At 45.2% G+C, this 26764-nt stretch overlaps 1 protein-coding gene across 1 annotated transcript in view; it reads left to right on the forward strand.

The window, feature by feature from the left end:
• Positions 1-26764, forward strand: part of Prkch (protein kinase C eta) — a 195795-nt gene that overhangs the window by 83052 nt on the left and 85979 nt on the right. Inside the window, exons 3-4 of the mRNA XM_021178757.2 lie at positions 25342-25492; positions 26730-26764. Coding sequence (XP_021034416.1) covers positions 25342-25492; positions 26730-26764 — 186 coding nt within the window. The remainder of the gene's footprint in view (positions 1-25341; positions 25493-26729) is intronic.

Consider the following 26764-nt stretch of genomic DNA (forward strand, 5'->3'; position numbering starts at 1 on the left):
GGTCTACAGAGTGAGTTCCAGCACAGCCAGGCCTACACAGAGAAAAACCCTGTTTGGAAAAACTGAAAACAGAACCAAGAAACCTCCCTGAGCTAGGTGTGCAGTTGTGTTGGTGTTGACACACAGCTTGCCTGGAATGTGTTAGGTGTAGGTTTGATGCCCCAGAAGCACAAACAGAACAAAAGGAAAGAAATTCAGATGTAGGGCCTTGATTCATTATCCAGCGGGGGCCATGAACCTGCACTGAGAGAGTTTTCAGATTGTAGGAAGAAGAAAGGTGTGGCACCTGGGTGCCTCTGTTCAGGGACACAAGGGTAAGACTTTGGGGGAGGGGAGAGAGAGAGAGAGAATGCCAGAGACCTCTCCTCTTCTCTTCCCACCCATCCCCTCTCCTTCTCTCCCTCCTTCCACTCCCATCTATTGAGAGATTCCCACACATAGCCGCAGCTGACCTCTAATTCACCATGCAGCTTAGTATGAGAATGAATTACTTCTACCTCCCGAGTGCTGGGATTACCAGAGTATGCCACCACACCTAGCTTTTTGCAATCCTAGGCATTGAAGCTGAGCTTGGAGCATGCTAGACTTTGCTTTCTGGGCTGAACTACATCCCTGCACAGAAGGTGGAGATTCACGAAGTACCCCCTGGAGTTTCTGAGTATTGAGCAGAGTGAAGAACTGCCAGAGACAAGGAGCGGTGGTGGTGGTGGTGGTGGTGGTGGTGGGGCAGGGGACTCATCTAAAAGGATCAGAAATGATTTTGTTGGTGCCCACACAGGACCAGAAATAATACCTATGCCTACCACTAAGACTGTAAACCAGAGGAAAGAGGCTTTGGGGCACAGGGCTGGGCATGCAGAAAGTAGACAGGTCTTGCCTTCCTGGTGGAGGATAACTAGCCCTGAGTGAATCTGCACCAGTCTACCTAGCAAATCTTAAAAGCAAGATCTGATGGTATCAAGCTATTTCCAAGTACCTTAACTGGGTCACAGATGAAACTGAAAATGTACGCTGAAGCCATCTAGCACTCAGTCGGCAAAAATTCACATTGTCTGGCATCCAATCAAAATTCAACAGGCCAAGAAGCAAGAAGGTATTACCCACACTGAGAGCAATTAATTTGAAACTGACTCAGAATGCAGACCATAGAATTGACAGACAGGATGGTTAACGCATTTATAACTGTATTCCCCATGTTTAAAATGTTACTTGCAAATGTGGAAGATTTTTTTTTAAAGTCCCCAATTGCATCTCAAACCATCCCCTTGGGAGCTCTTGAAGAGGTCACTGAGGACAGTGCTACTGCCTGATCCAGGAAGCACTCGTCACCCACCATCTTACGACACTGATGCTCTTCACGCCTGCTCTCTCAGAGTCCTGCCCTCTGACATCTACACTCTGAATTTTGAGGGCCCTTCTGGAGCCCCATAGCTCTCTCTTGCTTAGATCTCCGGGTGTCTACGCCTTTGGTCAGTGTTCTTCAAGGGTCAGATCTCAGCTCCCGCCCCTGTCATTCAGAGTCCACCGGCTCTCCTCTGACCATGGATTGTATGTACTCTATTCTCCACTCCTTCATCTGTGCCTGTGGCCTGGGTCTCCTGAGTCCTAGCTCTAGTCAGGCACTGCGCACTCCTACCTGCATTCATCCTTTCACTTAGCAAGCACACATCTTCCCATCCCTATGTTTATTTGAGTATAACATGCAGCATGTGGTGGATGAAAGTATCCCCCCACACTCCCAGACCCCCTCTCCTACCAACTTCCTCCCTCTTCTGCCCTCCCAAAACACTGTTTTGTGTCCTTGTCTAGTTTTTCTGTTTCCTTCCCCAATTTCTGCCCATCTCTGTCTTACGACTTGCCCCGCCTCCTTGCTCAGGGAACTTCTGTGGTACCACATTCCAATTCTGTTCTCCCCGTGACCCTTGGTTTCATCACCTCAGACTCCGCCTAGTCGCCCTGTTTCTGTCATTGCTTCCTTCCGGGATGCCAAAGCTTCAACACTGAGCACAAGTATTTCCCCACCCAATGTTTTGTATTCCCAGCAAAGTTAATAGCAAGCTGAGGTTGGTGCTGGTTGAGTGCCTGTACCCCTCCCCTCCCTAACACGGTGATATGTGTCTAAAGGAGACCAAGAGAAGGCGAGGGAGCAATGGCTCCTGTCATTTCCCCTTTAATAAGCTGCTGCAGTCGCTGCTCTCCTCCCTGTTCATGCTGTATTGTCCTCTCAGAGGTTATGAATTTGGGGATTTCATTCATCCATCCATTTTCAGCCAGGTAAATGCTGAGGAAGAGAGTTGGTCTGGAGTGAGGGTGTGTAATCTCGAATCAGTCAGGAAAGACTCAGGGTGTTTGTATGGCTCTATTGACAGTACTTGCTTTAGACTGTGCTGTGCGAACTCTTTCTTTCTCTTTGGCTACCAGATCCCTTAACCGCCATACTGGGTCAGCTTTATAACTTTCCTATCACCCTCCTTTAAAATAAAAATGATTCTGATTGCAGTAGGATGCACATAACATGAAAGGTACCACCTCATGAATGTAGGGCTCAGTGGTATTGAGCTCATTCGCTCTGCATGCAACCACTCTGTCCATATTCTGAGACCTTGTCCTACTGCAAAATTGAACCTGAGTGTCAGCTCAACACCAGTTCCTCTGTCCCCTGACAGCCACCATGTAACCTTTTGTCTTAGACTTTCACTATGCTAAGCACCTCACATACTCGCCATCTTACAGTATCTTTCCATTCTTTCCAGCCTTCTTTTCCCGCCACATAGTATACCCAAAAGTCAGCTACATTGTATTATGTGCCAGAATTGTAACTTTACCCAAAGATATCTACTATCTCTCCATAATTTTGCTTACCTAGTCTTCTGCCAGCACACACTGTTACTCACCTTTAGTTTTAAAATATGTTCGTACTATTAAGCTTGAATCTTGTGCATTTTGAAAATTTGCCTCAGATTAAGTGGATACTTTCTTAGCTCACCGCCTCTAACTTGGCTCAGCTGCTTGGAGTGAAGAAGAGGACGAGGTCTTGTCCTGAGATCCGGTTCCCCTTACCATCTCTCCACATTTTTTTTCTTCTGTTCCCTCCCCACTTGCCCCGGAAGAATTCTCTTAGAGTTTCCCTCTTAGAGTAATTTCTCCTCCAAAGCTCTGCCTACCTCTAGGACTGACAGCCCTTCTGTCCTCTGGCGTATTCTGACTCTGAAGACATGGAGCAGAAATGGAAGTGTTCTCATCTCTAAGAAGTTCCCATAAGAGAAGGCTCTGAGAGCTTTATTGTGGGGTACTGGGCCCTAAAATTCTGGGACAAGAGGAAAAGTCCACCCAATATCCTACTACATTTAAACTAAAAAGGACCTAGTAGCTTCCTATGCCCTGTTTAGGGTTTGCCCAGAAATTCTGTCTTCCTTCCATTTTCCCCTTCTCATGTCTATCATAGTTGGACATGAGGTGTTGGAATTTAAAACCCTTTATTAATCTCTGCAGGTGGCTTCACCCTCTACAGGAGCCAGCCTCTTCCTTATACATGGGCTTCTTTGAAAGGGTTTTCGTCAGGCTCTCTGAACCCCACAGTGCTTTAGCAAATAGAATCTTTATTACTCCCCCCTTGGGCAGCCTTCCCTGATGTCTCATTCTCAGTGGATAGGAAGTGCCTCATTCCTAAGGCCGAGGGAACAAATCCACACAAAGTGGCTTCTCGGCTTTGAACTCTCTGATTAGGATGACCACCACTAAATTCCCCAGAGCCCCACAGAAGCATTGAACTTTGCTTTGCATCTTTCTTTGTTACCAATAATATACCCAACCTAGTAACAGAATTCAGAGGATTGAGGAAGGAAATTAATGAGGTCCGAGTGAGGCTGGAGAGGTGGTTCAGTGAATAAGAGCTCTGGCTGCTCTTCCAGAGGACTTGGGGTTGATTCCCAGCACCCACGTCATAGCTCACAATCGTCTGTAACTCTAGCTCTAGGCGATCTGGTGCCATCTTTCAGTCTCCATGTGCTCCAGGCATGCATATGGTGCAGAGATAATGCATGCAAGCAAAACACTCATGCACATGATGGTGTTGTTGTTGTTGTTGTTGTGTGAAATTAGGAAAGTGTGTAAGCAATAGATGCGTTGATGCTTGATTGACTGGGATAGTCAGATACTTTTATAAGAAGGTCTCCCTCTGCCTCACAAGTTCTGGAGGAGGGGAGGAGGGAAGGAAAAAAAATGGGGCCAGTGGGGAAAAAGGCTGAGGAGGAAGTGAACAGTTATCTTGTGTCTTATAGGCCAAGATCATTTTCCACTCAATATTCTACTCCCATATGCCAATATTATGGCACCAGTTGTGTCCTGGTAATAAAACAATGAATGGGACAGTATTTGTATTTTCAGACAGTTCACGGACTCAAGCAGAAAGCCACGTGAATTACTTCTGTGTGTGCCATGTGATGCTTACTCTGCCTGGAGAGGGACCACAGTTTTGACAGACACAGTGGCTGGCATCTAGTTGGAAGGGCTTTGTGGCTGCAGTGTGTGTATGTGAGTTTCATATACACGCCTCTAAGGACTGATGTGGAAGCTGTGCTTCTTGGCTGGATGTGTAAAGTCAAGGCCGTTTGACGGGCTGATTAAACTTGAAAAGGGAGAGTGTGCCTTCTGCCACCTCAAAGGCAGCTGTTTGTTGAATTTCTCCACCCTGTGATTGTTTCGCGTATGGAAAGCTTCCTGGAGGAAGACCTAACAGCCGCACAGGTCTGTCCTGTTCTTTGACTGTTGTTTACTGAAGTGACTTCTGGGCTTGTGTTCTTACAATGCAGCCTTCACGTACAGTGTGGGAGAGGACTCGGGCTGCAGTATAGATTTAGTAGATCATACTCTGACAGATCAGGCTTTTATTCCCCATGATCTGGGCATGAGCTTCTATCCTCATGACAGAGAGTCAGATGTGTCAGCATTCCTGTCTCACAAACGCTCACAGTCTCCAGAGGGAGTTCATTAAATACGTTTCAGTGTGATGGGTAATGACGGCACATGCAGATCTTGGAGATCCATGGAAGAATCCAGGGATGGAAGATGAAGGGGGCTTACAGGAATGTGCTGTGGAGCTGTGCAATCTGGAAGGGCCAGCCTATCCGTGGCTGAGTGTTACTTCCTTGTGCCAAGATGTACCTCAGAGAACCTCAGGACAGCAAGAAGCATTTGTGAAGGTGAAGGCTGGCTGTATTCCCTCCCCTTGACCCCAGAATCAAAATTCCTCTTGTGTGTTTATTTTTGGTACCAAAAGGTGCCAGTTAACCCCTGGGATTAACTAGAGTTAGTAAACAGTAAATAGCAGTGGCTGGAAAAGTGTCTTGGAGACCGAAGAGCAAGGACATTAACACTGCAGCTCAGGCAGTGTTCCATCTTGAGAATTAGGCTCCGCCCCTTCCTAACTTCCCATTGTGGTTTCAAATGAAGAAGCCATTGTTCACCTTCCTTCCTAAAAGAAGCAATATATTTAACTTCTGACTCTCTGCCAGACTGACAGAGAATTGAGCTCTGTGAAGGCCACACCCATGGCTTCCCACCCGCACAAACAGGCTGCCCCTGTCTGCTTTCTCTGCGCTGGCTGATTTTCAAGGGGTCTCAGCTGGAGGTTTGCTGCTGTGTGCTCCATGGTGGCTGCAGGGCCCTTGATTCTCCCAACCAGTGGTGAATTGAGCGGGACAAAAGACAGACCCTTAGCTCTTTATAACAGCTTTTGATTCGTCTTTAAAAGCAAGCGTCTGATGTGAAAATCCGTGCTATTTCTGCACTTTAAAGCCCCTCACAAAGGACCAACCCTTTGCTGAATAGTTTGGAGTTCATGCAGGGGTCCTAGAGCAGAAGTTTTCATTTATTTTTAAGCAACAAATACCTTTTCCCTCAAAGGAAGGTCTCCAGAGCACAAGTGCTGTGGGGTTTCTCGCATTCTCTATGCTCACTGCCGGTGGGACTGTGCTCTGCACAGTGGGCTGCCTGCCAGCTTCCCTGGCCTCTGCCCACTAGATGCCAGCCACATGCATGCTCTGCTATTATTGTGCATGCTCTGCTATTATTGTGGCAATCAGAAAAATGTCTCTAAATATGATAAAAGTCCCCAGAGGAATTACAAAGTCGTTCTTGCTTGAGGCCCAATACAATATGGTTCATGAGACTGATTTTCAAAAGGAAGGAATCCAGGCATTAGTGGTGGGATTAGGCCCCCATCTGAGAGCTCTGCCCAGGGTTCCCTGATGGGTGGTTTAGAGATCTCTGAGTGTCCCAGAGCAGAGAAGATTACAACTGTTAAAACCTGGACCCAGAGACCCTATTGCTAACAAAGCAAAATAACTGAACTAGGAAGATGCATAGGGGTCTTGAACCTCTGTACATTAGACGCTTGTGTGTGTACCTGGGTGGACTTAATAAAGGAAAAGGAGGTGGCTGGGTGATGTCTGCCAGGCTCCATAGCATTATGGTTTAGCTACCATAGTTTGCCTTGACCCTGCTTTCCCATCTTGTGCATGCAGTGTGTGTGTGTGTGTGTGTGTGTGTGTGTGTGTGTTTGGTATTTGTGTGAGCTCGTGTGCACGTCAAAGGCCAGATGAAGACTTTGGGCTTCTGCCTCTATCGTGTTCCACCTTATTCCCTTGAGACCCTGTGTTTTGCTGAACTTGGAACTTAACTGCTTTCCTGTTACGCTGTCAGCCAGCAAGCTCCAGAGAGCCTCCTGTCTTCCCCTCCTCCCCAGCCCTGGGCTTCCAGGTGTTCATGGCCCTAGCTTGCTTTTTGTCACTAAATGGGTACCAGGTATTTAAACTCAGGTCCTTGCGCTTGCTCAGCTAGTGCTCTTGCCCATCGAACCCCCTCCCCAGCCCCCAGTTTGCCCTGCTTTGCCAGGAATGCTAGCCTCAAACACATGGCTCCCACACACATGTGAATACAGTTGGCCCTTAGAGGCATCAAACTCCAGCTCCTATGAGGCTTAGCAGAACTAGTTCTGCTCACGGGGTTCCATGGATGGTCTGTCTTTTGTGGCCTCTTTTGATTAGTCTCACCAGATTTCAGATCGGACCAGAGTTGTTCCAAAGTCATAACATGGGTTTTTGTACCAAGTAACACGTCCTTGTGTGTATGGGATAGGTCTAGAGCAGTGGTTCTCAACCCTTTAATACAGTTCCTCAAGTTGTGGTGACTCCCAACCATAAAACGATTTCATTGCTGCTTCATAACTGTAATTTTGGTAGCGTTATGAATCATGGTATAAATATCTGATATGCAGGGTATCTGATGTGCAGCCCCTGTGGGGGTTGTGACCCACAGGTTGAGAACTGCTTGCTGCTCGTGAAGCTAGGTGCTGTTTTCTCCCAGCCCCTTTGAGCATGGGTCTCAGGGGGGAACTCTGGGAATTTGGCACACACCTCTCCACCCCTGCTCTGCACATTGTCATGGTCTCTTCTCCAGACAGAAACTGGACCTTGCAAAGTCCAAAGCCAATTCCACTAAGTGAGCCACTTGTCACTGGGAAAAGACAGACTGGGAACAGGAGGAAGGGAGGGGGGATTGGCTGCTTAGAGCATCTCTGTCAATCTGTCTCCCAAGCAAACTCAATCCAACCCTACTTGGCAGCATGAACTCGACCTTAAATCAGTGGCCAGCTGCTGCGGGTCTTAAGGATGTGCCCCTCATGCTAATGATTGGTCCGGCTGCAGGTGAAGGTCTCGTGTTCGGATGGCAGCGTTTCGGTGTTCTGAAAGACCACATGACCACAGCAGTTAGCCTGCAGATGGAGAACCAAGGACTGACTCTCTGTGGCCATCTGTGGCTCTACTGAGAAACCCACTCCCTTGGGTCCCGCAGAGGCAGGCTTCCCATTCCTGGAAGAGCCAGAGATAGCATGCCGCCGGTGTTGGCAGTCCCTTCCTGCTGTCTTAGATTGCCAGAAAGAAGCTCACATGCATAGCTTAGGTTGGAACACAGGCAAAAGACCTGACCTCTCTCACCTTCAACTGCATTTCCTTCTGGCCCTTGATGGAGGGAGATGGTTGCAGGTATAAAACCAAACCTGGTCTGAGTTTTGAAGGCATTTGATTGGCTTACATCTCGGGTGTGGATCGTTGCTATGAGTTGAGTTACCTAACCAGGAGGACTGAAGGAGACTCAGCAAAGGTTATCGCTGCTCCTGTTAGTTTTTAGTCATCATCATCTAGCGGTTGAAAGAGTGGAGTTCCAGGGGGTACCTCTGTCTTCTGTGTAAGGAGTAGCGTTCTGAGGGTACATCTCTCTCCCATGGTTCCCTGTAAGGGATGCCATTTCCTGAGCTTTGCATACCGGTCACTTCTTATCAAAATGTGTAGTTAGTTTTAGGTGATACTGATAGAAGCACAACGATTGGACATTACTAAGTTAATTGGAAGCTGAGCGTAGCGGATAACCCCGTAATTTGAGAGGCTTCGGCAGAAGGACTGGAAGTTTAAACCCAGCCTAGGCTACATAATGAGGCTTTGTATAAAAATCAAAGATCCAGCTGGGTTTGGTGGGACACACCATTAACCCCACCCCTGGGGAAGCAGGTAGATCTTTGTGTTTGAGACTAGCCTGGTCTATACTGTAAGTTCCAGGACAGCCAGTGCCACATAGTGAAACCTTAAAAGACAGCAAAACATAACAACACAAACACACAAACAAAAATGCAGCAAGGAGTGAATGGATTTGGTTGTAGTTGCAGAGGGTAGTCCTACATTTTTTTCTTAACCTAATACACACGGAAACAATTACACATGATCTTGCCTAGTCATTCCTATCCAGCCTTTTCATAATGGTCTTTCCTTGGCCTCACCTTGCCAGCACTTGGACAATAGGGGAGTTTGCTGTAGAGATCTGTCAGGCCTCCCTGTGACCTGGGAAGCCTTACACTTCTCTCTCTGGTCCCAACCAGAAGCTGGCTCCTTGTAAAACTTCATACCTACATGTCTATCATACATGCTCCAGTCTGGTCAGAGCACAAGGCGTGTAAGGACCTAAGTGTGTTAGGCTCTTTTACACTCTCACTCCCATTTACTGCCTCACACAAACATGGATTCATTCACTCACCCATTCACTCCCGCCTGAGTGTACTGTGGACACCAGGCATGCATCTTTCTGCCCCCCCCCTTCTAGGCTGAACAGGACAGTGTGCTGCTGCTGCTTAAGGAGGGTGGTGGCCTTGCTTCTGTGGGAGCTGTGAGGAGGGCAGTCAGTCACACTCAGACTGAAAGTTCTCAAGCCCCGAGGCCTCTCTGAAGTTGGTCACTTGAATTAGCAAGCAGGGTGGGAGAGTAAGGAGAGGTAAGGATGGCAGTGGTCAGAGCTGATATGGACTACAGGGCTGGCCAGGCTGGGTGAGCAATAAGGTCTGATTATAACACGGCCTGCTGCAGATACACAGTTTTGAAGATTTTTGTCCAAGGCCTGAAAAGCAGTCATTTGCTGTAGGAGTTTGGCAGGATGCAGGTTGCTGAAAAACCCTGTTCCTACTGACACCCCAAAACTTTAGATCCAATTCAGGCATCACCTACTCCAAATATGTTGAAGATTCCTGGACAGTTCTTGGGCTTCTTCTCATGTCTCCTAGCACAATGGCCACATAGACCGGAGATAAGACGACAGTTGCTTTTGTCCTTTTTCTGTTTACTGGCTTGTGTGTCCTTCCTGCTGGACCGCCGGTTCTCAGGACGTAGCATGCAGATTCTTGGTCACACCTCAAATGGGCTCACTGAGAGGTGGAGTCTCAGAATCTCTGGTCACTGGCAGACACATTGCAGTAAGCTGGGAGCTTATTGAAGGCCCTGCTCTTTACAAGTGTGTGCACACATGAGCATGTGCACACACTCACAGGAGCTCCTGTGCTTTCTCTTATTCACACTCCATACACATTTCTGATGGACAAGGTGTGTGTGCACCAAGCATTTGTTTTCCAGGCTACAAAGGGTGTTGGTGTGAAGGTACCTGCATCTCTGGGTGAAAGTGTGTTAGAGTATAAGGTTCACAGATGGCTCCAGTGGCAGGCTCCTTCTCAGCGTCATTGTGGCCTGTCAGGATGGCCCTTAGGAAACAAGAAGTCCCTTTGGAGTGTAGCATCCAGGGACACAGGAATGAGATAAGAGCTCTTGAAATTGCATTTTATAGTTTTTAATAGCACTTACGTATAATCTACAGAGACACTATTCATGGTAGTCGGACAGTCTCTGACACAGATGTCGTCGGGAGGATGCAAACCCATAGCGTTTAGGTCTTGCCTGCAAGAGTGTTGTCATCTTGCAGGGCTAAAGGCAGAAATACACAGGTAACTGAATGCACACACACAGAGTGCAAAGGCTGCACAGAGCACTCCCTCAGCACGGGAGAGCATTAGAACTGAGGAGAGACACAGGAAGAGCTGGAGAGAGTGTGGTGGGCTGTGAAGCTCTGCAGAGGCCTGAGGGTGAGGGAGTGCTTTGTGAGGTTTAGTTTTGGGAAGGTGAGAAGCCATGGCAGGTGAGTGTGTGGTAAGTAGAAGCCCAGCAGGAGATGGGCATTAAGCAATGTGCACACCACAAGTCTGAGGCTGTCTTTTAGAAGGGGATGCTGGGCTAGGTTTGGAAGCTAAACAGCTTCCTTGTCTTAGTTAATTTTCTATCGCTGTGATAAGATGCTGTTATTGAAGCAACTTAGAGAACAGTTTATTTGGGGCTTACAGCTTCAGAGGCTTAGAGTCTGTCTTAGTTAGGCAGCAATGTGGCAGTATACCGGCAGACATGGTGCAGAAGGAGCTGAGAGATCTACATCTTTCTATGAAGGCTAATAGCAGAATACTGGCTCCCAGGCAGCTAAGATGAGGGTCTTAAATTCCATGCCCATGGTGACATACCTATTCCAACAAGGCCATGTCTTCTAATAGTACCTCTCCCTGGGCCAAGCATATATAAACCATGACAGAGTCCTTGATCATTATGGTGGGGAGCATGGCAGCAGGCAGGTAGGCATGGTGCTGGAGCAGTAGCTGGGAGAGTTAAGACATGACCATGAGGCAGAGAGAGAGAGAGAGAGAGAGAGAGAGAGAGAGAGAGAGAGAGAGAGAGAGAGAGAGAGAGAGAGAGAGAGAGAGGCACACATGTGCATGGGAGAGTGAGATATCAAAGCCCACACCCACTGACATACCTCTTTCAACAAGGTCACACCTTCTAATCCTTCCCAAACAGCTTCTAACATCTGGGAACCAAATAATCATTAAGCCCCTTGACTTCTCATTGGAGCTGGCACAGGTCTTAAATGAAAGGCCACACATGCCACATTTAGGAATTTAAGCCTATTATTCTTGATCCCAGGTCCAGGAACTTAGCAAAACTGAGTGATTTTTTTTTTTCATCTAAGGCAGTCCCATGTCCTCCTCTTTCTGGAGAGGCTACCCTTGACCCCCAGGCCAATAGAAAGCAGCCCTTGGAGCAACTGGGATAGTTTCATTTGTGTGTTGTTGTAGTTGTTGTTCAGGGAAGGTTTACATATCCCTGCCTCTGCATGCACCCACACTGCCACTCTGACACAGTCCCTGTTGTGCCGGTCTGTGCCAGCACCTTCCATGAAAACATCCAAACAGACGAAACTGTAATCGCCTTAGTTACTGATTCTAATGACAGTTCTCAAGCTGCCAGGCGCATGGCTGAGATAAAGCTTACAGATTGCACCAACCCGAAGCTGTAGAAGCAAGACTGGACAGATCCCTTCACCCACACTGCCTTGCATGAGGGGTCTCCTCTGAATAGCCCTTCAACCGGGGAAAGCCTCTTTTGTTTCACATAGCAGTTTATTCTGTGTGGAGCCCAGTTGTGTTTTGTGTTTGCTGCAGATAGGGAAGGGTGACAGTCCCCTGTCGCTCATCCTGTTAGGTGGAGAGTCTGTAGCTTATTTTAAAGTCGTTTCTGTTCAGAATATCTTCTCTTCAGTGGTCGTGTGAAGCAATCCATACCTTTGTTAACAGAGGAATTTTATCAGAAGAAAACATGGAAAGTTGTTGTGTTACAGTATTGGACTCTTTCCCTTCTGGTGAGTCAGGGCACGATCCTGATGGAAGTGGATGAGGAAGTGGGGACGTGCAGGCCCTTGTTGGGGACGTGCGGGTCCTTGTGGAGAGCAGAGGCAGCTTCCCTCTGGAAGTCTCATTTTATCGCCGGACCTCAGAACCCACCTTTGCTCTGATTTGAGCAGACAGTGCTGTTTATGACGGACTCTTCCCAAAGGTTGATTGATATATGATCAGTGCAATTTTGACATCTGTGTTCATCTCTAAGTTGGCCCTGACACACTAAGTCTTTCTTTCAGAGGCAGGTCTCAGTTTGGATAAGGGAGACATTTCATGGAAGATAGTCCAGTCCCTACTGGTGTGGTTCTGGGAGTCAGTGGTTACTTACATGACTAAATTGTTGTTAAAAATGTCTCTCCCCCCCCCCCCCACTTTTCTACCTTGCTTTTTCTATGTGCCTTTAAACCTCTTTGGAGAAGGAGGCAGACCAGCTTTCAGAAGCTCTGGTTTCATCCTTTTATTGCTTAGATATTTCAAGGGACCCTGAATGGGGTGGTTCATGTCCCATTGTGGTATTCAAGGCCAAAGGTTGAAACTGTTCTCTTTTTACTTTTAAACACAGGGTCTCATGCCGGCTAAGCGAGCTCTCTCCCACCGAGCTGTGTTCCCAGCCTTCTTTTTACCTTTTTGGACATAAGGTCTGGCTAAACTGCCTCTGCTAGCCTTGAACTCCCTCTACTGCTCAGGCAGGCCTTGAACTTTTGCTTATTATAGCAGATTGAGAGGATACAAAACCATAAAATTTAGTTCTGACCTGCAAGACATTTAAAAAAAATCTTTAAGAACAAAAGGCACACAAAATATACAGGCAGCTGAATGTGTGCAAGAGTTTGGGGCAGGCATGGTCGCCTGCCCCAGCAGCCCTAGGAACTGGGATTCAAGGAGGTCTGTGCCACCAAATTTGACTAAAACAAGGTTCTTAAGGGAGCAGAGCTAAAGCAAGATGGAATTATCTCTTAATTATTTTAGAACCCACCCCTCCAGTTTTACAGGAGTTTCCAGTTAGTCTGGGGAATTGATGGAAACACAAAAAGCTCTATTCCTTGTGGGTCACATGAAGCCGCTCCTATTTTCTTGTTCAGTACAAATACTAGACTGAAGGCAAGAGTGAGGGCCAGGAAGAGCACCGTCGTCTCTGTGTCCTTGCATCGGGTGACTCTGTTTACATTAAGTCTGTAAGCTTTGAGTGACAGCTCAGATAGAAGCTTGGAGAACCGAGTCAACTCCATTTCTCACGGCACACGGTGGCTGTTTGTAAATGCTTGACATTCAGAGGGCTCGAGTTCCTCTGTTGGTTTTGATCTCTGTCATCAAAGATGAAGTTGAATATTTTTTCAAGGCGGTCTGTACAATAGCTTAGTGCCTCCTTCCAGAACAAAGGCAAGTGGTCACACCCAGAATTGTTCCTTGCAGAGCCTCTGGGGTCCTGGAATGTGTGTCCCCTGGACTCTGCCACAGTTGACTAGCTACAGTGACAGTTGCTACAGTCAGGGCTGTGTCCATTAATTAGGAACTTGATAATGAGGCTAACAAGATTCATCCGAAAGAGGCCAGGAAAATGAAAAGGCTGTGCTTGTGTGCTGGAACTATGAATGGAGAAAGAATCGGTGTCATTTGGATTATTTTTTAAGACATTGAAATGTCACATCTTACGCTGTGCTATCTTGTTTAATGAGAAGTTTTATAAAAAAAAAAAACAAAAAACAAAAAACCAACAACCTTATTCTATATATTTTGGCTCAAATACCTTTTCTGCTACCTTTATGTTCAGTCTGTGTGTCTTAGCCAGGGAGTATTCAGTTGAATTCTATGGAACCAATGTAATGACATATTTCTTCTCTCAATAGGAAAAAAAAAACCCACTAGATTCTTTAAGAAAAAAAAAAAAGTTCCCACGGAAGTTACGGTTCAAATGAAAGAGAACTGCTTCTTTAGACTTGAATAGACATTTTTGTCTGATGAAGAACTACTAAATACATGCTCAATGTGCCTAGGAATTAGGGAAGTACTAATTAAGAACATGCTATGACAGTGCCGTAACACAAGACGATGACGATATTCACAACACCGAATCTTCCTGAGACTGGGACGTGCTAGACTTTATCACAGCGAAGTTGAAAAAAAAAAAAAAAAGGTAAAGCCACTGAAAGATAGTGCCATGGTTTCTCTGGGAGCAAGCAGAGATCTGCCCCATGAACTGGCAATTCTTGTCTTAGAGGAATGAAAGGAAATCTCCTTGAATTAGAAACTGCCAAGCTGTGGTGCGCTTCGGAACTAAAAAGCGTGTGAGCTCAGCATCCGTAGCATCTTCTTCAGGGAGTTCCAGGTGGGCGCCGAGACAGTACTCGACCCCTCTCTTCTCAGACCCTCTGCACTAAACACTATTTACATGATAAGTAAATGTTGTCCCCTGCTATGCAGTAAATACAGATACCATACCAATATATCCTTCTGGTGAAACCGCCTGTGTCCATTATGCGGTCACATCCGGTCCATCATAGTAGTATTTTCAGGTATTCAGGTGCTCTGCATGTCTTGTGCTTAGTGTTTTGCTTTGAGTTAGATCAAGAATCTTCCTGCCAGTATGTTTTACTAATTCCATTCCCCTTGTCTCTGCTGGTTTGTAGAAGAGAAGCTCTCTGTAAGAGGTCATGCATGGAATCCTGACATGTCTGCAATGAAGTCTAAAGTTCAGTACTGCAGGCCCCACGTAGAGCAGTGGAATGGGCTTAGTTAGCCTGCCTCTTTCTCCTGGCTTATATGCAAGTGTTTGGTTGTAAATATTTTGTCTTTTGAAGTCTTGTTAGCTATCATTGCTTCCTTTCTCTATCTTTGTTTATATCTACCTACATATTTATCATTTTGGATTACCATTTTTAAGGCGCATGGATCTTTGAGGACCCTCTTCCTCATTTTGAAGTGTTTACAGAGTGAAGGTCATCTTTACTTCACCCTCATTCTTTGAAGCTAGTTTCACTAGTTACACAGACTCGTAGGAATGAGGAAAAAAAGAACACCAAAAAAAAAACCCCACCAATCACTTAGCTCAGCCTTTTCGGTTTCTAGGGAACTCTACTGGTAACTCAGCTCAGAGGCAACAAGGGACTTGTATAGGGTTCCTTATGCCCACAAGATAGCTTTGTCCAGAGTATTGCCTCTGTTCAACGTTGTAACTTCATACCAGGTCTCTCAACGTTTGTCCTTTTATCCAATGGGATTAGGGTTTCTCTTGCTATGATAAAACACCATGACCAAAAGCAACTTGGGGAGGAAAGGATTATTTCATCCAGGGAAGTCAGGGCAGGAACTCAAAGCAGTAACCCAGAGACAGGGACTGAAGCAGAGGCCATGAAGGAGTGTTGCTTACTGGCTTGGTCCTCAAGGCTTGCCCAGTCTGCTTTCTTATACTATCCTGTACAGCCTGCCCAAGGGTAGCCCTGCTGCCAGTGAGTTGGGCCCACCCACACTAACCTCTTCTTACACTTGTAGGTGGTCTTGAGCTTTGAGCATATAAGGTGCTTCATGTCTCTTGCATTGGTTGTTTTTCCAAATAGGATGTAGTATATCCCCGCTCTGCTCTGGGGTCAATGACCTCTCCAGCCTTGGGTAGCTGGCTAGGTTGAGGACTAGGCATGAGTTCCCTTGGACCTTACTTAAGTTCAATTTAGGCAGCTGTTGCTTGAGCCCAAGGTGCTACTACTGCACCTCTGGGTCTATCTTGCTGCACTGTCATAGGCTTTACAGGTAAGTAGGACGACTGACTGCTTTTCTCCTTTGTCAGCTTGTGCAGCCCCTTCAGATGCCATGAGAGCTGAAGTTCTCAAAGCTCCTACTCAGTGCCATAGATTAAGTTAAGGTAATAATAGAGAAAGACCCTTTTCAATGAACTTGAGTTGGATCCATTTCTGGTAGCACCGAATAAAGAACACAGAGGAGGGAATTTCATCCAAACACCTATTTTCATTAGAAGTTAAATGTCCCCGTCAAACCTTTACTTATACCACAAACCCAAAATACAAGCATGCTTAATTCTTAAAATCTTTTAAACTTAATTTAGTTATTGTTTAATTCAAGGAATAATCTAATTGTTAAGTGAAAGCAAAAGCCCCAGTTTGGCAGCCAAGATGTATGCTTTCCCTTTCAGTCCCCCCCCACCCCCTCCCGCACCCCTCTCCTTTTCCACTGGTGGCTTCCTAAGGTATTTTTTTTAGCCTCTGAGAGGGAGTGACCAAATAATATAAATGACATTGGATTAAAGGAAGCGTCTCTTTGCCTATTCTTTTTTTTTAATTACGAAGAAGAAGAAGAAGAAGAAGAAGAAGAAGAAGAAGAAGAAGAAGAAGAAGAAGAAGAAGAAGAAGAAGAAGAAAAGAAGAAGACAGTAACTCATGTTTAAATCTCTCACGAGTGTTGCAGGGAGTTGACTGTGATCACTATCACCTTACTTTCAATGTAAGGCTTTGTATCAGTTTGATTCCAGTGAACAGGGTAGGTTTTTTTTTTTCTTTTTTTTTTTAAGTCATGGTGGGTCAGCCATGGGAGGCAGTGAAGTTGGGGAAGTGGAATTTCCAGCAGTGGAACTGGAGAAGGAAGTGACTTGGCAGCTGTCTCCATGGCTCATGCCCAGTAGGGTTATCTAAATCCTCTGCCCAAAACTTGGGAGCTCAGAAAGGACCTTAGGAAGCCACCAGTGGAAAAGGAGAGGGGTGCGGGAGGGGGTGGGGGGGGACTGAAAGGGAAATGGAATAAGCCAAACGAACGGGCAGGAAACACATGTTTATCTGGAAAAGATTTGGGTTGGATACTTTGTTTGTGTAAGAATCTTTTTTGTGTGTGAGGAAGGAAGACCAACCTGGGGTTAGAGGCTGAGGTGGGGGTGGAGCAAGTCCCCAAGCTTCAAGTAAAAGAGAAAAACAGATTCTAGGCAAGAGAAGCCTAGCTTCCATGGGGAGAGCTGTGCTCAGACTCTCAGTCATGTCAATTGCGATATGTATTTGTTGTATAAGAGATGATGGGTCTGTGGTAGCTTCAGTATTAATACTAGCCATTAAAGAAAAATGTGGAGATTGGGGCGAGGGCTAAAAAGCAGTTAGAGCAGCACTTCAGGGCATGCATGACAACATTAATTTAAGACTGTGTCTATGTCATGTATGTATTTGGCATGTTTGCGAAGGCATTTGGTGGCTGTTTGTATAGTAAGGATTAGGATGACTTCATTTCTTTTTTAATTTTATATCTTTATCTGTTTTCATTTTATGTTTGCCTACACATGTGTCTGTCTAGAGTGTGCCTGATCTCTGTATAGGCAGAAGGGGACATGAGATCCCTTGTAATAGGGCTTACAGGAGGCTGGAAGCCACTGTGTGGGTGCTGGGAATCTCCAACCTTACAGGTGTTGTTTAGACAACCTCCCACCCCACTTTTAAGACAGTATCTCACTATGTAGCTCTGGCTGTCCTGGAATTCACTATGTAGATCAGGCTGGCCTGCCTCTGCCTCCCTAGTGCGGGGATTAAAGATGTGTGCCACCAAGCCTGGCTTTAGGGTAATTTTTTTAATATAGTCTCTGAATTGTGTGCATTTCCCGTAGTGATAGCTTTCTAAACCAGAACAGCAACAGTGAACAAAGCGTGCTTCACTTCTCTACGATGTTTAAAAAGTTGTCAGGACAGGAGTTTGTGAAGGGTCATCTTCTCTCAGTGAAGTTTTGTAACAAAAGACAAGAAAAATACCCAGATAATTGAAAAATGTTTACATTTTGAGCAAATAAAACCAGCAAAGGGTAATCTAACTTGAGTCCAAGATGACGTACTAGGCTATTTTGAGAACTTTCTAGATAAAATAATACTGAGAGTAACAGTGAGAAGTGCCCCTAAATTCCAGGCTTGATGGAAGAGAAACTTTCCCATGTCATTCGGAAACCTAGTGGTAATCCAGTGAATAATTTTCTTTTTCAAATAGGAAGGCCAGAGAAGGGGTCATGGCACATTTACTTATGGGTGAAATCAATTCAGGGAAAATGAAGTATTTATAGAATCACAATAAGAAGGTAGGAAATTTCAACATTTTTTTATGACAAGAACCGTAGGATTCTTACACTTGGTAATAAAAGACAGAAGGTAATGTATATGGTTCAATCATTTGTGCAGAAGCACAAATGTGTTGTGTATCATAGTCATTGAAAGTTATCATTGGGAAAATATTCTAGTTAAAGTCCATTTCACAAAGAGTTTAAAGAAGCATATAGAATATGCACATAAATTATATATATAATATATGCACATATACCATATGTATATATAATATACCACATATATGTATGTGTGAATATATGACCATATATCATATACCTGTGATATATATATATATATATATATATGAATATATATATGAACATACATGAACATCTATATGAATATATAATTTATGTAATAGAAAAATATAAAGAAATGAAGAGTAAGCTAGCAATTTGTTCCTGGATTTTCTGGATATATTCCCTTTTACCAGAAAGAAACTGGAACTGCTGGTAAGTTAGTGAACTTCCAATGGCATGTGCCAGCCAGAGGACAGAAACCTAATTTCTTCACCCCTCCTCAAGCTTTGCTTTTACATTGTGATTCCCCACAACGTGTGGAGTCTCAGATGCCCAGCATGGAAACCTGTTAGTAGTGCATACTTTGTGGGTTTCCTTTCCTTCTGTATCTTGTTCCTGCCATCTTCTCTTGTTCTGGGAATTCTTTCCCAAGTGACCTCCAGTTGCCTCTTGATACTTGCAAGAGGTTATTGGCTTTAGGATTCCTCACAGATATCAAAGTCGAGGTAACAACTAAGTCTCTGTATATGAAATGCATAGTATTTGCATCTCATGTATATTTTAAATAATCTCTAGATTAATCATAATATTAAATACAATGCAAATACGATGTACTTGTTACGCTATGTTGCAAGAGTGTGTGCTTGTTCAATAGAGATGCATGCAAGAAAGCCTTCTTGATCTGAGGTTGCTTGAATTTGAGTGTTTGGAAAGTACAGGGCTGATGGCACTTGCCATTTAAGTCCTGGTCTCCAGCTTTGTGCCTATGATGGTAGATACTGACAGAACAGAGCAAGAACAAGCAAACAGCCAACAAAGGCTCTCAAGATATCACCCGGAATCTTTGGATGACTCCAAGGATAAAGGAACTGTTACTGCTGAGGACAGTGACAGTGTTGAGGGAAGTTCAGTCTGATAAATGTCAAGTTTTATGCAACTTAGAGATATAGTGAGGGATGCTAAGTAGCCACAGAGAAGATGTAGCTAGAGTGTACATTTGGGGATCATCAGTCTCTAAGCAACTGTGAGAAGCCAAGGGAACGGAGCAAGTATGAGTTGCTACAGAGATGAATGGCCATCCAGAAAGCCCAGAAGTCTGATCTCCCATGAAGGAGACTGAGACCTGTACAATGAGAGTAACCGGGGGTGAGGGTGGAGCAGAGCTTCTTCTACAAGTCCTGAGAGGCATGTACTTTGGAGTTGTGTTAGATCCCTGAAGTGAGGAAGGAAAGGAGATGAGGAGGAGGAGATAGGAGGTAAGGGTGTCTTCTCAACCCTGGTGAGAGGTTACCCTCATGGCTCTTAATAGAACTTTGGTGCCGTTTCGGATTGCCACAGTTAGTTAAGTTCTGACCTACCTCCTGCTACCAAGGAATGCTTCGATGACAGCGAGTCCCCTCACCAGTGCAACTCAGGAGAGACAGTCCAGTAACAAGCTAGCTGCTTCTCCACCCTTCCTTTGCACTGGTAGCTGACCTGTCCGGCTCTCAGCCTGGTGGGTCTTTGTATGGATCGATCAGTCTTCCTCGGAGGGAGGCGGATCCTTTGGAGACCTGGATGCAGCTTCCAGAGAGCCAGCGTTAGACAAGGAGTCGAATGGTGTCATCTGAATCTGGAAGTTGCTGTGGGTCTTACAGTTAAACTCCTTTGGATGACTTAGAAGATTCTGTGCTTTTCAGTACCTCTGCTGGGGCTTTGCTGCCGTTTAAAAAGGCATAGACTTCCGTGCCATGTTGGGCATTGGCAGTGACGGAAGTTCCTGGAACTTGGACACTATCTTAATTCAGCAAATTCGCATCTCTCTCCTCCAAGCAATTGTTAGACTCAGCAGCACCTTTATACAGCACACGGGAGGACAATATATGCATCTCCCATGATTCCTTCTTTACTCACCTCCTGCCGAAGGCTCCCACCCACGGGTGGTGTATACTTGTAAAGACTCACTTAAGTGTGTGCTTTGCACACATCTAGCCTGTCTCTGTTCATACCAGCATTGCTTTAAGCAAGGATCACCCATCTTCGTGTGCATCATGTTTCCTGTAAAGAGCCTTGTAATCAGACAGTGGCTTATTCTGTGAGTGTAGTGACATGGAGGAAAATGCTCCTGTTTTGTCCCATCCCCTTCCTGAGATGTGTCGTGGGAGCATATGGGGCATTTGATTTTGTCAGGATTAGTAACTTGGTTAATTGGCCAACCTTAGGGTTTCCTGGTTTATTTTGCTCATGATTGTTTTCTCCCATCTACTACAAGTGGTAAAAACAACTTTCTCAATAGAATGAGAGAGAGAGAGAGAAAGAGAGAGAGAGAGACAGACATGGGTTCATGGGTTGGTGTCACTCTGTAGTTTGACAGCAGAAACCAGAATCTGGCCTCTTCTCTGATGTCACTGACTGCTTGACCCCACTTAACCTTCCTGTTAGTTTCTGAGTTTCCAGAAAATGTATTACTTCCCAGAGATATCAGGAAACTCCGAGAACGAAGAGCACACAGAGAAAGAAAGTTAGGAACCGTGAGCATTGCTCTCGCCCCTTGGCAGAACGCGCCCAAAGCATTTTTCAAATAAAACCTCACATCAGCTTAGTGAGACAAACAACTTCTGAGGGCGCCGACGTTACCTTTTTTGAGGTAAAGTTAAAGCTGATTTAAAGAGAGATCAGAGCTCCACGTTGCCTCGGTGGAGCCTCACGTGACATAAATTTTAGTGCACAACAGCTTTTTGCAAATGATCCCTAACCGTGGGGATTACATGGTAGTTCCTAGGCATGAGCACCGGGCAGTTCTCAAAGCCGTATGCAGATTAGCAGTCAGGTTTGCGACACTGAAATCTTGTCAAGGTTCCTTTTCATGACATTGACAGACTTGCCCTGCACCCTATCCAGGTAATGGCTGCTCTCGGTCAGCTCCTGGAGGGACATATCAGGGCTGCAAGGCTGCTGACCCCTGGAGACTGGAATGTGCATTTCCTAGCCAGGGGCTTGGAGCCAACTTCCTATTTATTTAAGAGGCCCTGGGCACTTGGGAGCCAAGCAGAGCTTGTGATGCAAGTTTTAGCTGCAAAGCATGTTGGGGTTGCCCAACGTGTCTGACTGAAATATGATTTGAAAGATTTCTCAAAGCCCAGGTGGCGTGAGCCGCAGTCATGATTAGGTAGTCTTTTATAGCCCTTTAAATTCTGACCTAAGTAAACAGAAAACCAGGCCAAGCAATGAGGAAGCTCTGCAGGTCTGCAGTGGGAGAGTTCCCTCTCCCCTTCCTGTTCATAGCATCAGTCAAGAGGATGTCACTGAGGGTAACACAAACCCCAAAGTTTTGTGTCCAGATGTCTTGCGGATTCCCGGGTGTGTATGTGGGGCATGCATGTGTGTGTGTGTCTGTGTGTGTACACATGCACATTTGCTTTTGAAACAGAAAGGTGCACATAGGAAAGGATACAGGAAAGGGTGAGTGGCCTGCAGGCAGAGTCCCTGTGTGTTCAGGACCTGCAGAGAAGCCTGGCTCACGGGGCTGACGCTTAGATGAGGCTGCTGTGATGCAGCTAGAGAGCATTTTACCTGCCTGAGGATTTGGTGAAGGCTGCTGAGTTCTGAAGCAGGTAGGATAAAGATGAGTCTAGCTGGAAAACACAGAGGTATTCTGGGGAGGATGGGAGACCGGAGCAGCATAGAGGACAGCAACAGATTTGGATTTCCTGGTTTAGAAGGAATCTAGAAAGTTCAGAGTTCATGCTACCGCTCTGCAGACTGCCACTGAGCAAGCAAAAAGGATTTAATTCATGAAATATTAAAAATGCAGGCAAGCTGACCTTTTAGCCCATCTTTGTAGTATTAAAGGAGTAAATGAATAGGTTCTCGGTAATTAGACTCCTACAGAGAATTTAATTTGTGTGTAGGTATGGTAAGTGTTTAGCAATTCAATGCTCATCCTGCTTTGGCCACCCCTGAGCAGTGTCTCAGGCTGATGATCACACAAGTGGCGGTGCCTAAGCCTCACAGTTATCATCTGCCACCCGGGGAACCTTGGAGCCTGTTCACTAGGGGTTCCTGAGAGACTTTTGGTAGCGTCATGGGGAAGGGAAGGGCAGTGGGGTGACTCTGTCCTCGTGTAGCCATTGCCCAACATTGTAGATGGAGATGCAGAACCTGGCAGAAATATTGAGTCTATAACGCATTGTCCTCACAGGGCGCAGGACAGCACTCTGTTTTATCTCCTTGAGACAGAAGACACGAGAGAGAAGTGAATTAGGTATTACAACACCAAAAACAGCTGTAATTTTTACCTGTGTCTGGGCCTCTGGGTTCAATGGCTTTTTATCCAGATTCACTTGGGCTCTTCTTGCATATTCTTTGGGCTTCCTAATATAGACCCTACTTCCCCTCTGCCTTTTATTAGTGCATGTTAGCGTATGAAACGGGGTTTCCTTATGCCATTTCCATGCGTGAATATAAGAAACTTGGATGTGCTGACCCACACTCATGGGTAGTAGTGTCCCCTTTGCTTCCAAGTGCATCTAGATTATTGTCAATGTAAGAACTTTTAAAATTGAGGGTCTCGCTTTGTTACCCAGATAGTCCTCAGTGCTCTGGGCTCATCCTCCTGCTTCAGCCTCCTGCACACTGGAGCCATGGGTGTACATAGTACTTAGCTGACCCAGCTTCTCCTGGAACAGATTGCAGTACGTATACCTGGATAGACTGTATGTTCTTGCTTACTGGCATATTTTTATATAAAACCAAAGATCCTTCAAGTGCATTGCTGAATGTAAGAAAATACACATTTACACTTTGAAAGATATTAGTCCTCACTGCCAAATATCTCTGAAATAGCTTCCATCTTTAGTGCTATGGATTGATGCTTCTTGCTGAGTGTTTTGAATGTGCTCTTTGTTGCCCCTTCCTGGACAGAGCTAGGAAGGCAGTGCTGCCTGCTCGGTACATGGGAGTGCTGAGGCTTTGTACTGAGAACATACCATAAGTCCTGGACATTCAGGATCCCAGTTTATCCTCCCACCAACCACTGTCTGCGTGCACACACAAGTCTCTTCATATTTATGAATTTAGGAGTTAGAGTATGATTTAGTTTTGTTCTTAAGTGACTGTCTTAACATAGGATTTGATACCTTGACATGTTTACTGGCTATCTGCGAAGTTTTAAAATTGTCTTTTATAATCTCAGCCTTATTTTTATGAGATTGTTCACTTGTTTTCCTTATTGGGTCCTTCGAGTTCCTCCCTCCCTCCCTCCTCTCCTCCCTCCCCGCCTCTTCATTCCCTAGGGTCTAGGGTGTTCTATCCAGGTGCTTTCCCATCAAGTTGTATCTCTTTTAAACTTTTTATCTGGAAACAGGATCTCACTAAACAGCCCAGATTAGGTTTGAATTCACCAAATACCCTAGGCTGGTCTTGAACTTGTGACCTTCCTGGCTCAAGCTCCCAATTAGCTAGATTTCAGGCCTGTTCCACTATGACAGGCTGATTTCTACATGTCTTATGTAGTAACCCTCTCCCTTGTATTGCAAACCCCCTTTCTCTTCAGTTTGTTTCTATCAACTCTTTGTGTGCTTTGCCAAGCAGAACTTTATATATCTAATTGTGAATCTGTTCATTTTTTAAAGCCTGAGGGGTTGGCTACCCTTCTTCCATCATAGGAGTATAATATTTTCTATGCTTTCTTATGTTTCTATAATTCCTCAATAACATTTATTTGTGATTGACTCAATTGGGTTTTGTCACTGACACAAACCTAGACATATTGAAGAAGAGGGAATCATAATTGAAAAAAAAACAATGCCTCCGTAAGGCAAGTTTCTAGAGCATTTTTTTTTTTTTGATTAATGATTGATGTGGGAGGGCCCAGCCCATTGTGGGTAGGGCCATTCCTAGACAAGTGGTTTTAGATGGTATAAGAAAGCAGACCGAGCAAGTCATGAGAAGCAAGCCAGTAAGCATCATCCCTCCATGGCCTCCGCTTCAGCTCCTGCCTCCAGGTTTTTCTAGTGTTTGAGTTCCCGTCCTGGCTCCCCTCAGGGATAGAGTTGTTAGCTGAAGTAAACCATTTTCTTCCCAAGTTGCTTTCTTTGTCATGGTGTTTTATCACACTAATAGACACCCTAAGTAAAATCATTTTAGATACTGAGAACAGTTACAGCCAGATAGCAAACTCTTGTGTTTTGCTACACAGAGGGTGATGTAGTTAATAATCTTGTATGATATTAATCACGTAGCTGTAAGAAAGGGTTTGGAATGTTCCCATCATGAAGAAATGATAACTGTTCAAGATGATGGGTGATCTGTTCATGCTATGTTGAGCAGCTCCTCAGGAATAGACAGATATATTGAAGCATGGCTCTGCACTCTATACAGCTGCTCAGTTACTGTCTGTCAGTCTAGATTATAAAATTATTAATTTTTTTACTGACTCTAGTCTAGATTATAAAATTATTAATTTATTCTCACATAGGTTCTTACATGTTCTTTATACCAGTGATTTATTTCAGAAGCATCCTGGGAACGTAAGCTGGCTTTAATCGTCACATTTCTGCACGTGCTGGGGAAAGCCTAGTATAATGGCATGGAAAACATCCACTGTCCTTAGATGCTGCACAGTTTGCAAGGACTTCAGTTAGGAGCCACTGTTTTTATAAATCAGAACCCACCCACGTTTACCTAATCCAGACTAACATGGGAGGGTCTGTGCCGACTGTGTTTGGGCAACCCCATCATCCAGGTTGTAAGGTTGGCAGAAGTGAAGACTAAATTGGTTTGCCAGGAACCCCAAAGTTCCTCCTGTCTCTACACAAGTTCCTCCAGAGCTCAGACTACAGCCCTGTGTTACATCCAAGCTATTTAAGGGGATTTGAACTCTGGTCCTGATGATCGTGTGGTGAGGACTTTTTGAGTCATATCCTCAGCCCATGTTTTCCTCTCTTGTAACACGCAGCCACTCTCCAGAGAGACCGCATCTTCAAGCATTTTACCAGGAAGCGCCAAAGGGCTATGCGAAGACGAGTCCATCAAGTGAACGGACATAAGTTCATGGCCACGTACCTGAGGCAGCCCACCTACTGCTCTCATTGCCGAGAGTTCATCTGGTGAGACGGCCTGTTTACCCTCACCCCACGCCACTCCCACCTCCATCCCTGGTCTTGCTGTTAGAGGCTTCTTTGGCTTATGTGTGGTTTCAGGAGAAAACATAATGGATACGATTCTTCAGATCTGACTTTTGCCTCCTATTCGATACATTGATCCTCTTTTAACAGGTTTAAACCCCCTACTAAAATAATAGCAAAACTAAACAATTCACTGACCCAAATGTTAGATATTATTTCATATACTAGTTACTTTATTGAAGATGCTAATAGATGAAAGAGCATGAATCAGAGAGAGAGAGGAGCCAATCAATTGATAAATTAGAAAACCTGGCTGAGGAGAAAGGAAAATTAATTTTGAGGAAGTTATTAATGCTTTGAGGAAGGCATGGATCGTGTGATCGGTTATGAGGAATAATCGTGGTGAGAAAGCCTAGTTCTCAGTGGTGTCCAGACATATGGCATCCGGAGGAAGGCCATGGCGTCCAGTGGTCCTCTACCACCATCTCACCTTCAGCAGTTAGGAACTAATGTAATTAAAGGTTGAGAAATTCTAAAGACTTGGGGCAATGTCTTACAAGAAGTAAGCCTGAACAAGCAGTGGCAAGTCTATAGCAGAAAATAAATGTAAGCAATAATTACTTTCAAAGAGAGTCAAGGTTAAGCATACTTATGGCATTTGTAGACAGAATTACAACTCCCGACCCCCAACACACACACACACACACACACACACACACACACACACACACACTACCATAGAACACATCAGGGTGAGTCATAAATCAAGCCATGAGCAGAAAGGAGATGGTGGCACCACGTCTGCCCCCCTGTGGATTTCAGCGGGAGATGTAGAGATAAGACAAGGGAGAGTGCTGGAGCCAGGTAGCTGCAGTGTGTGTGTGTGTGTGTGTGTGTGTGTGTGTGTGTGTGTGTGTGAATGGAGGCGCTGAGTTGCTTTTCACTAAGGATTTAGGAGACAGCTGAAGGTAGGAGGAACGGGAACCCTCATCACCTCCTGTTTATATCACCAGGAGCGGTCTAATCCATCAGCTGGTGTTCTTTGTGCCTCCTGGTAATAAACAAGGGCTCAGAACATCACACTGTCCTTGCCTCTTCCCCGAAGAGATGTTTTTCATAAGGGACCAGGGAACATACTTCTTCTAGAGAACTATAATTATAGATGTTATTACTGAACCATTTGACTGACAGTAATTTTTCTCCCTTTTGTCTTGAACAGGGGAGTATTTGGGAAACAGGGTTATCAATGCCAAG

This window comes from Mus caroli, chromosome 12, assembly GCF_900094665.2.
Source record: "Mus caroli chromosome 12, CAROLI_EIJ_v1.1, whole genome shotgun sequence".
In the NCBI taxonomy this organism is placed as follows: Eukaryota; Metazoa; Chordata; class Mammalia; order Rodentia; family Muridae; genus Mus; species Mus caroli.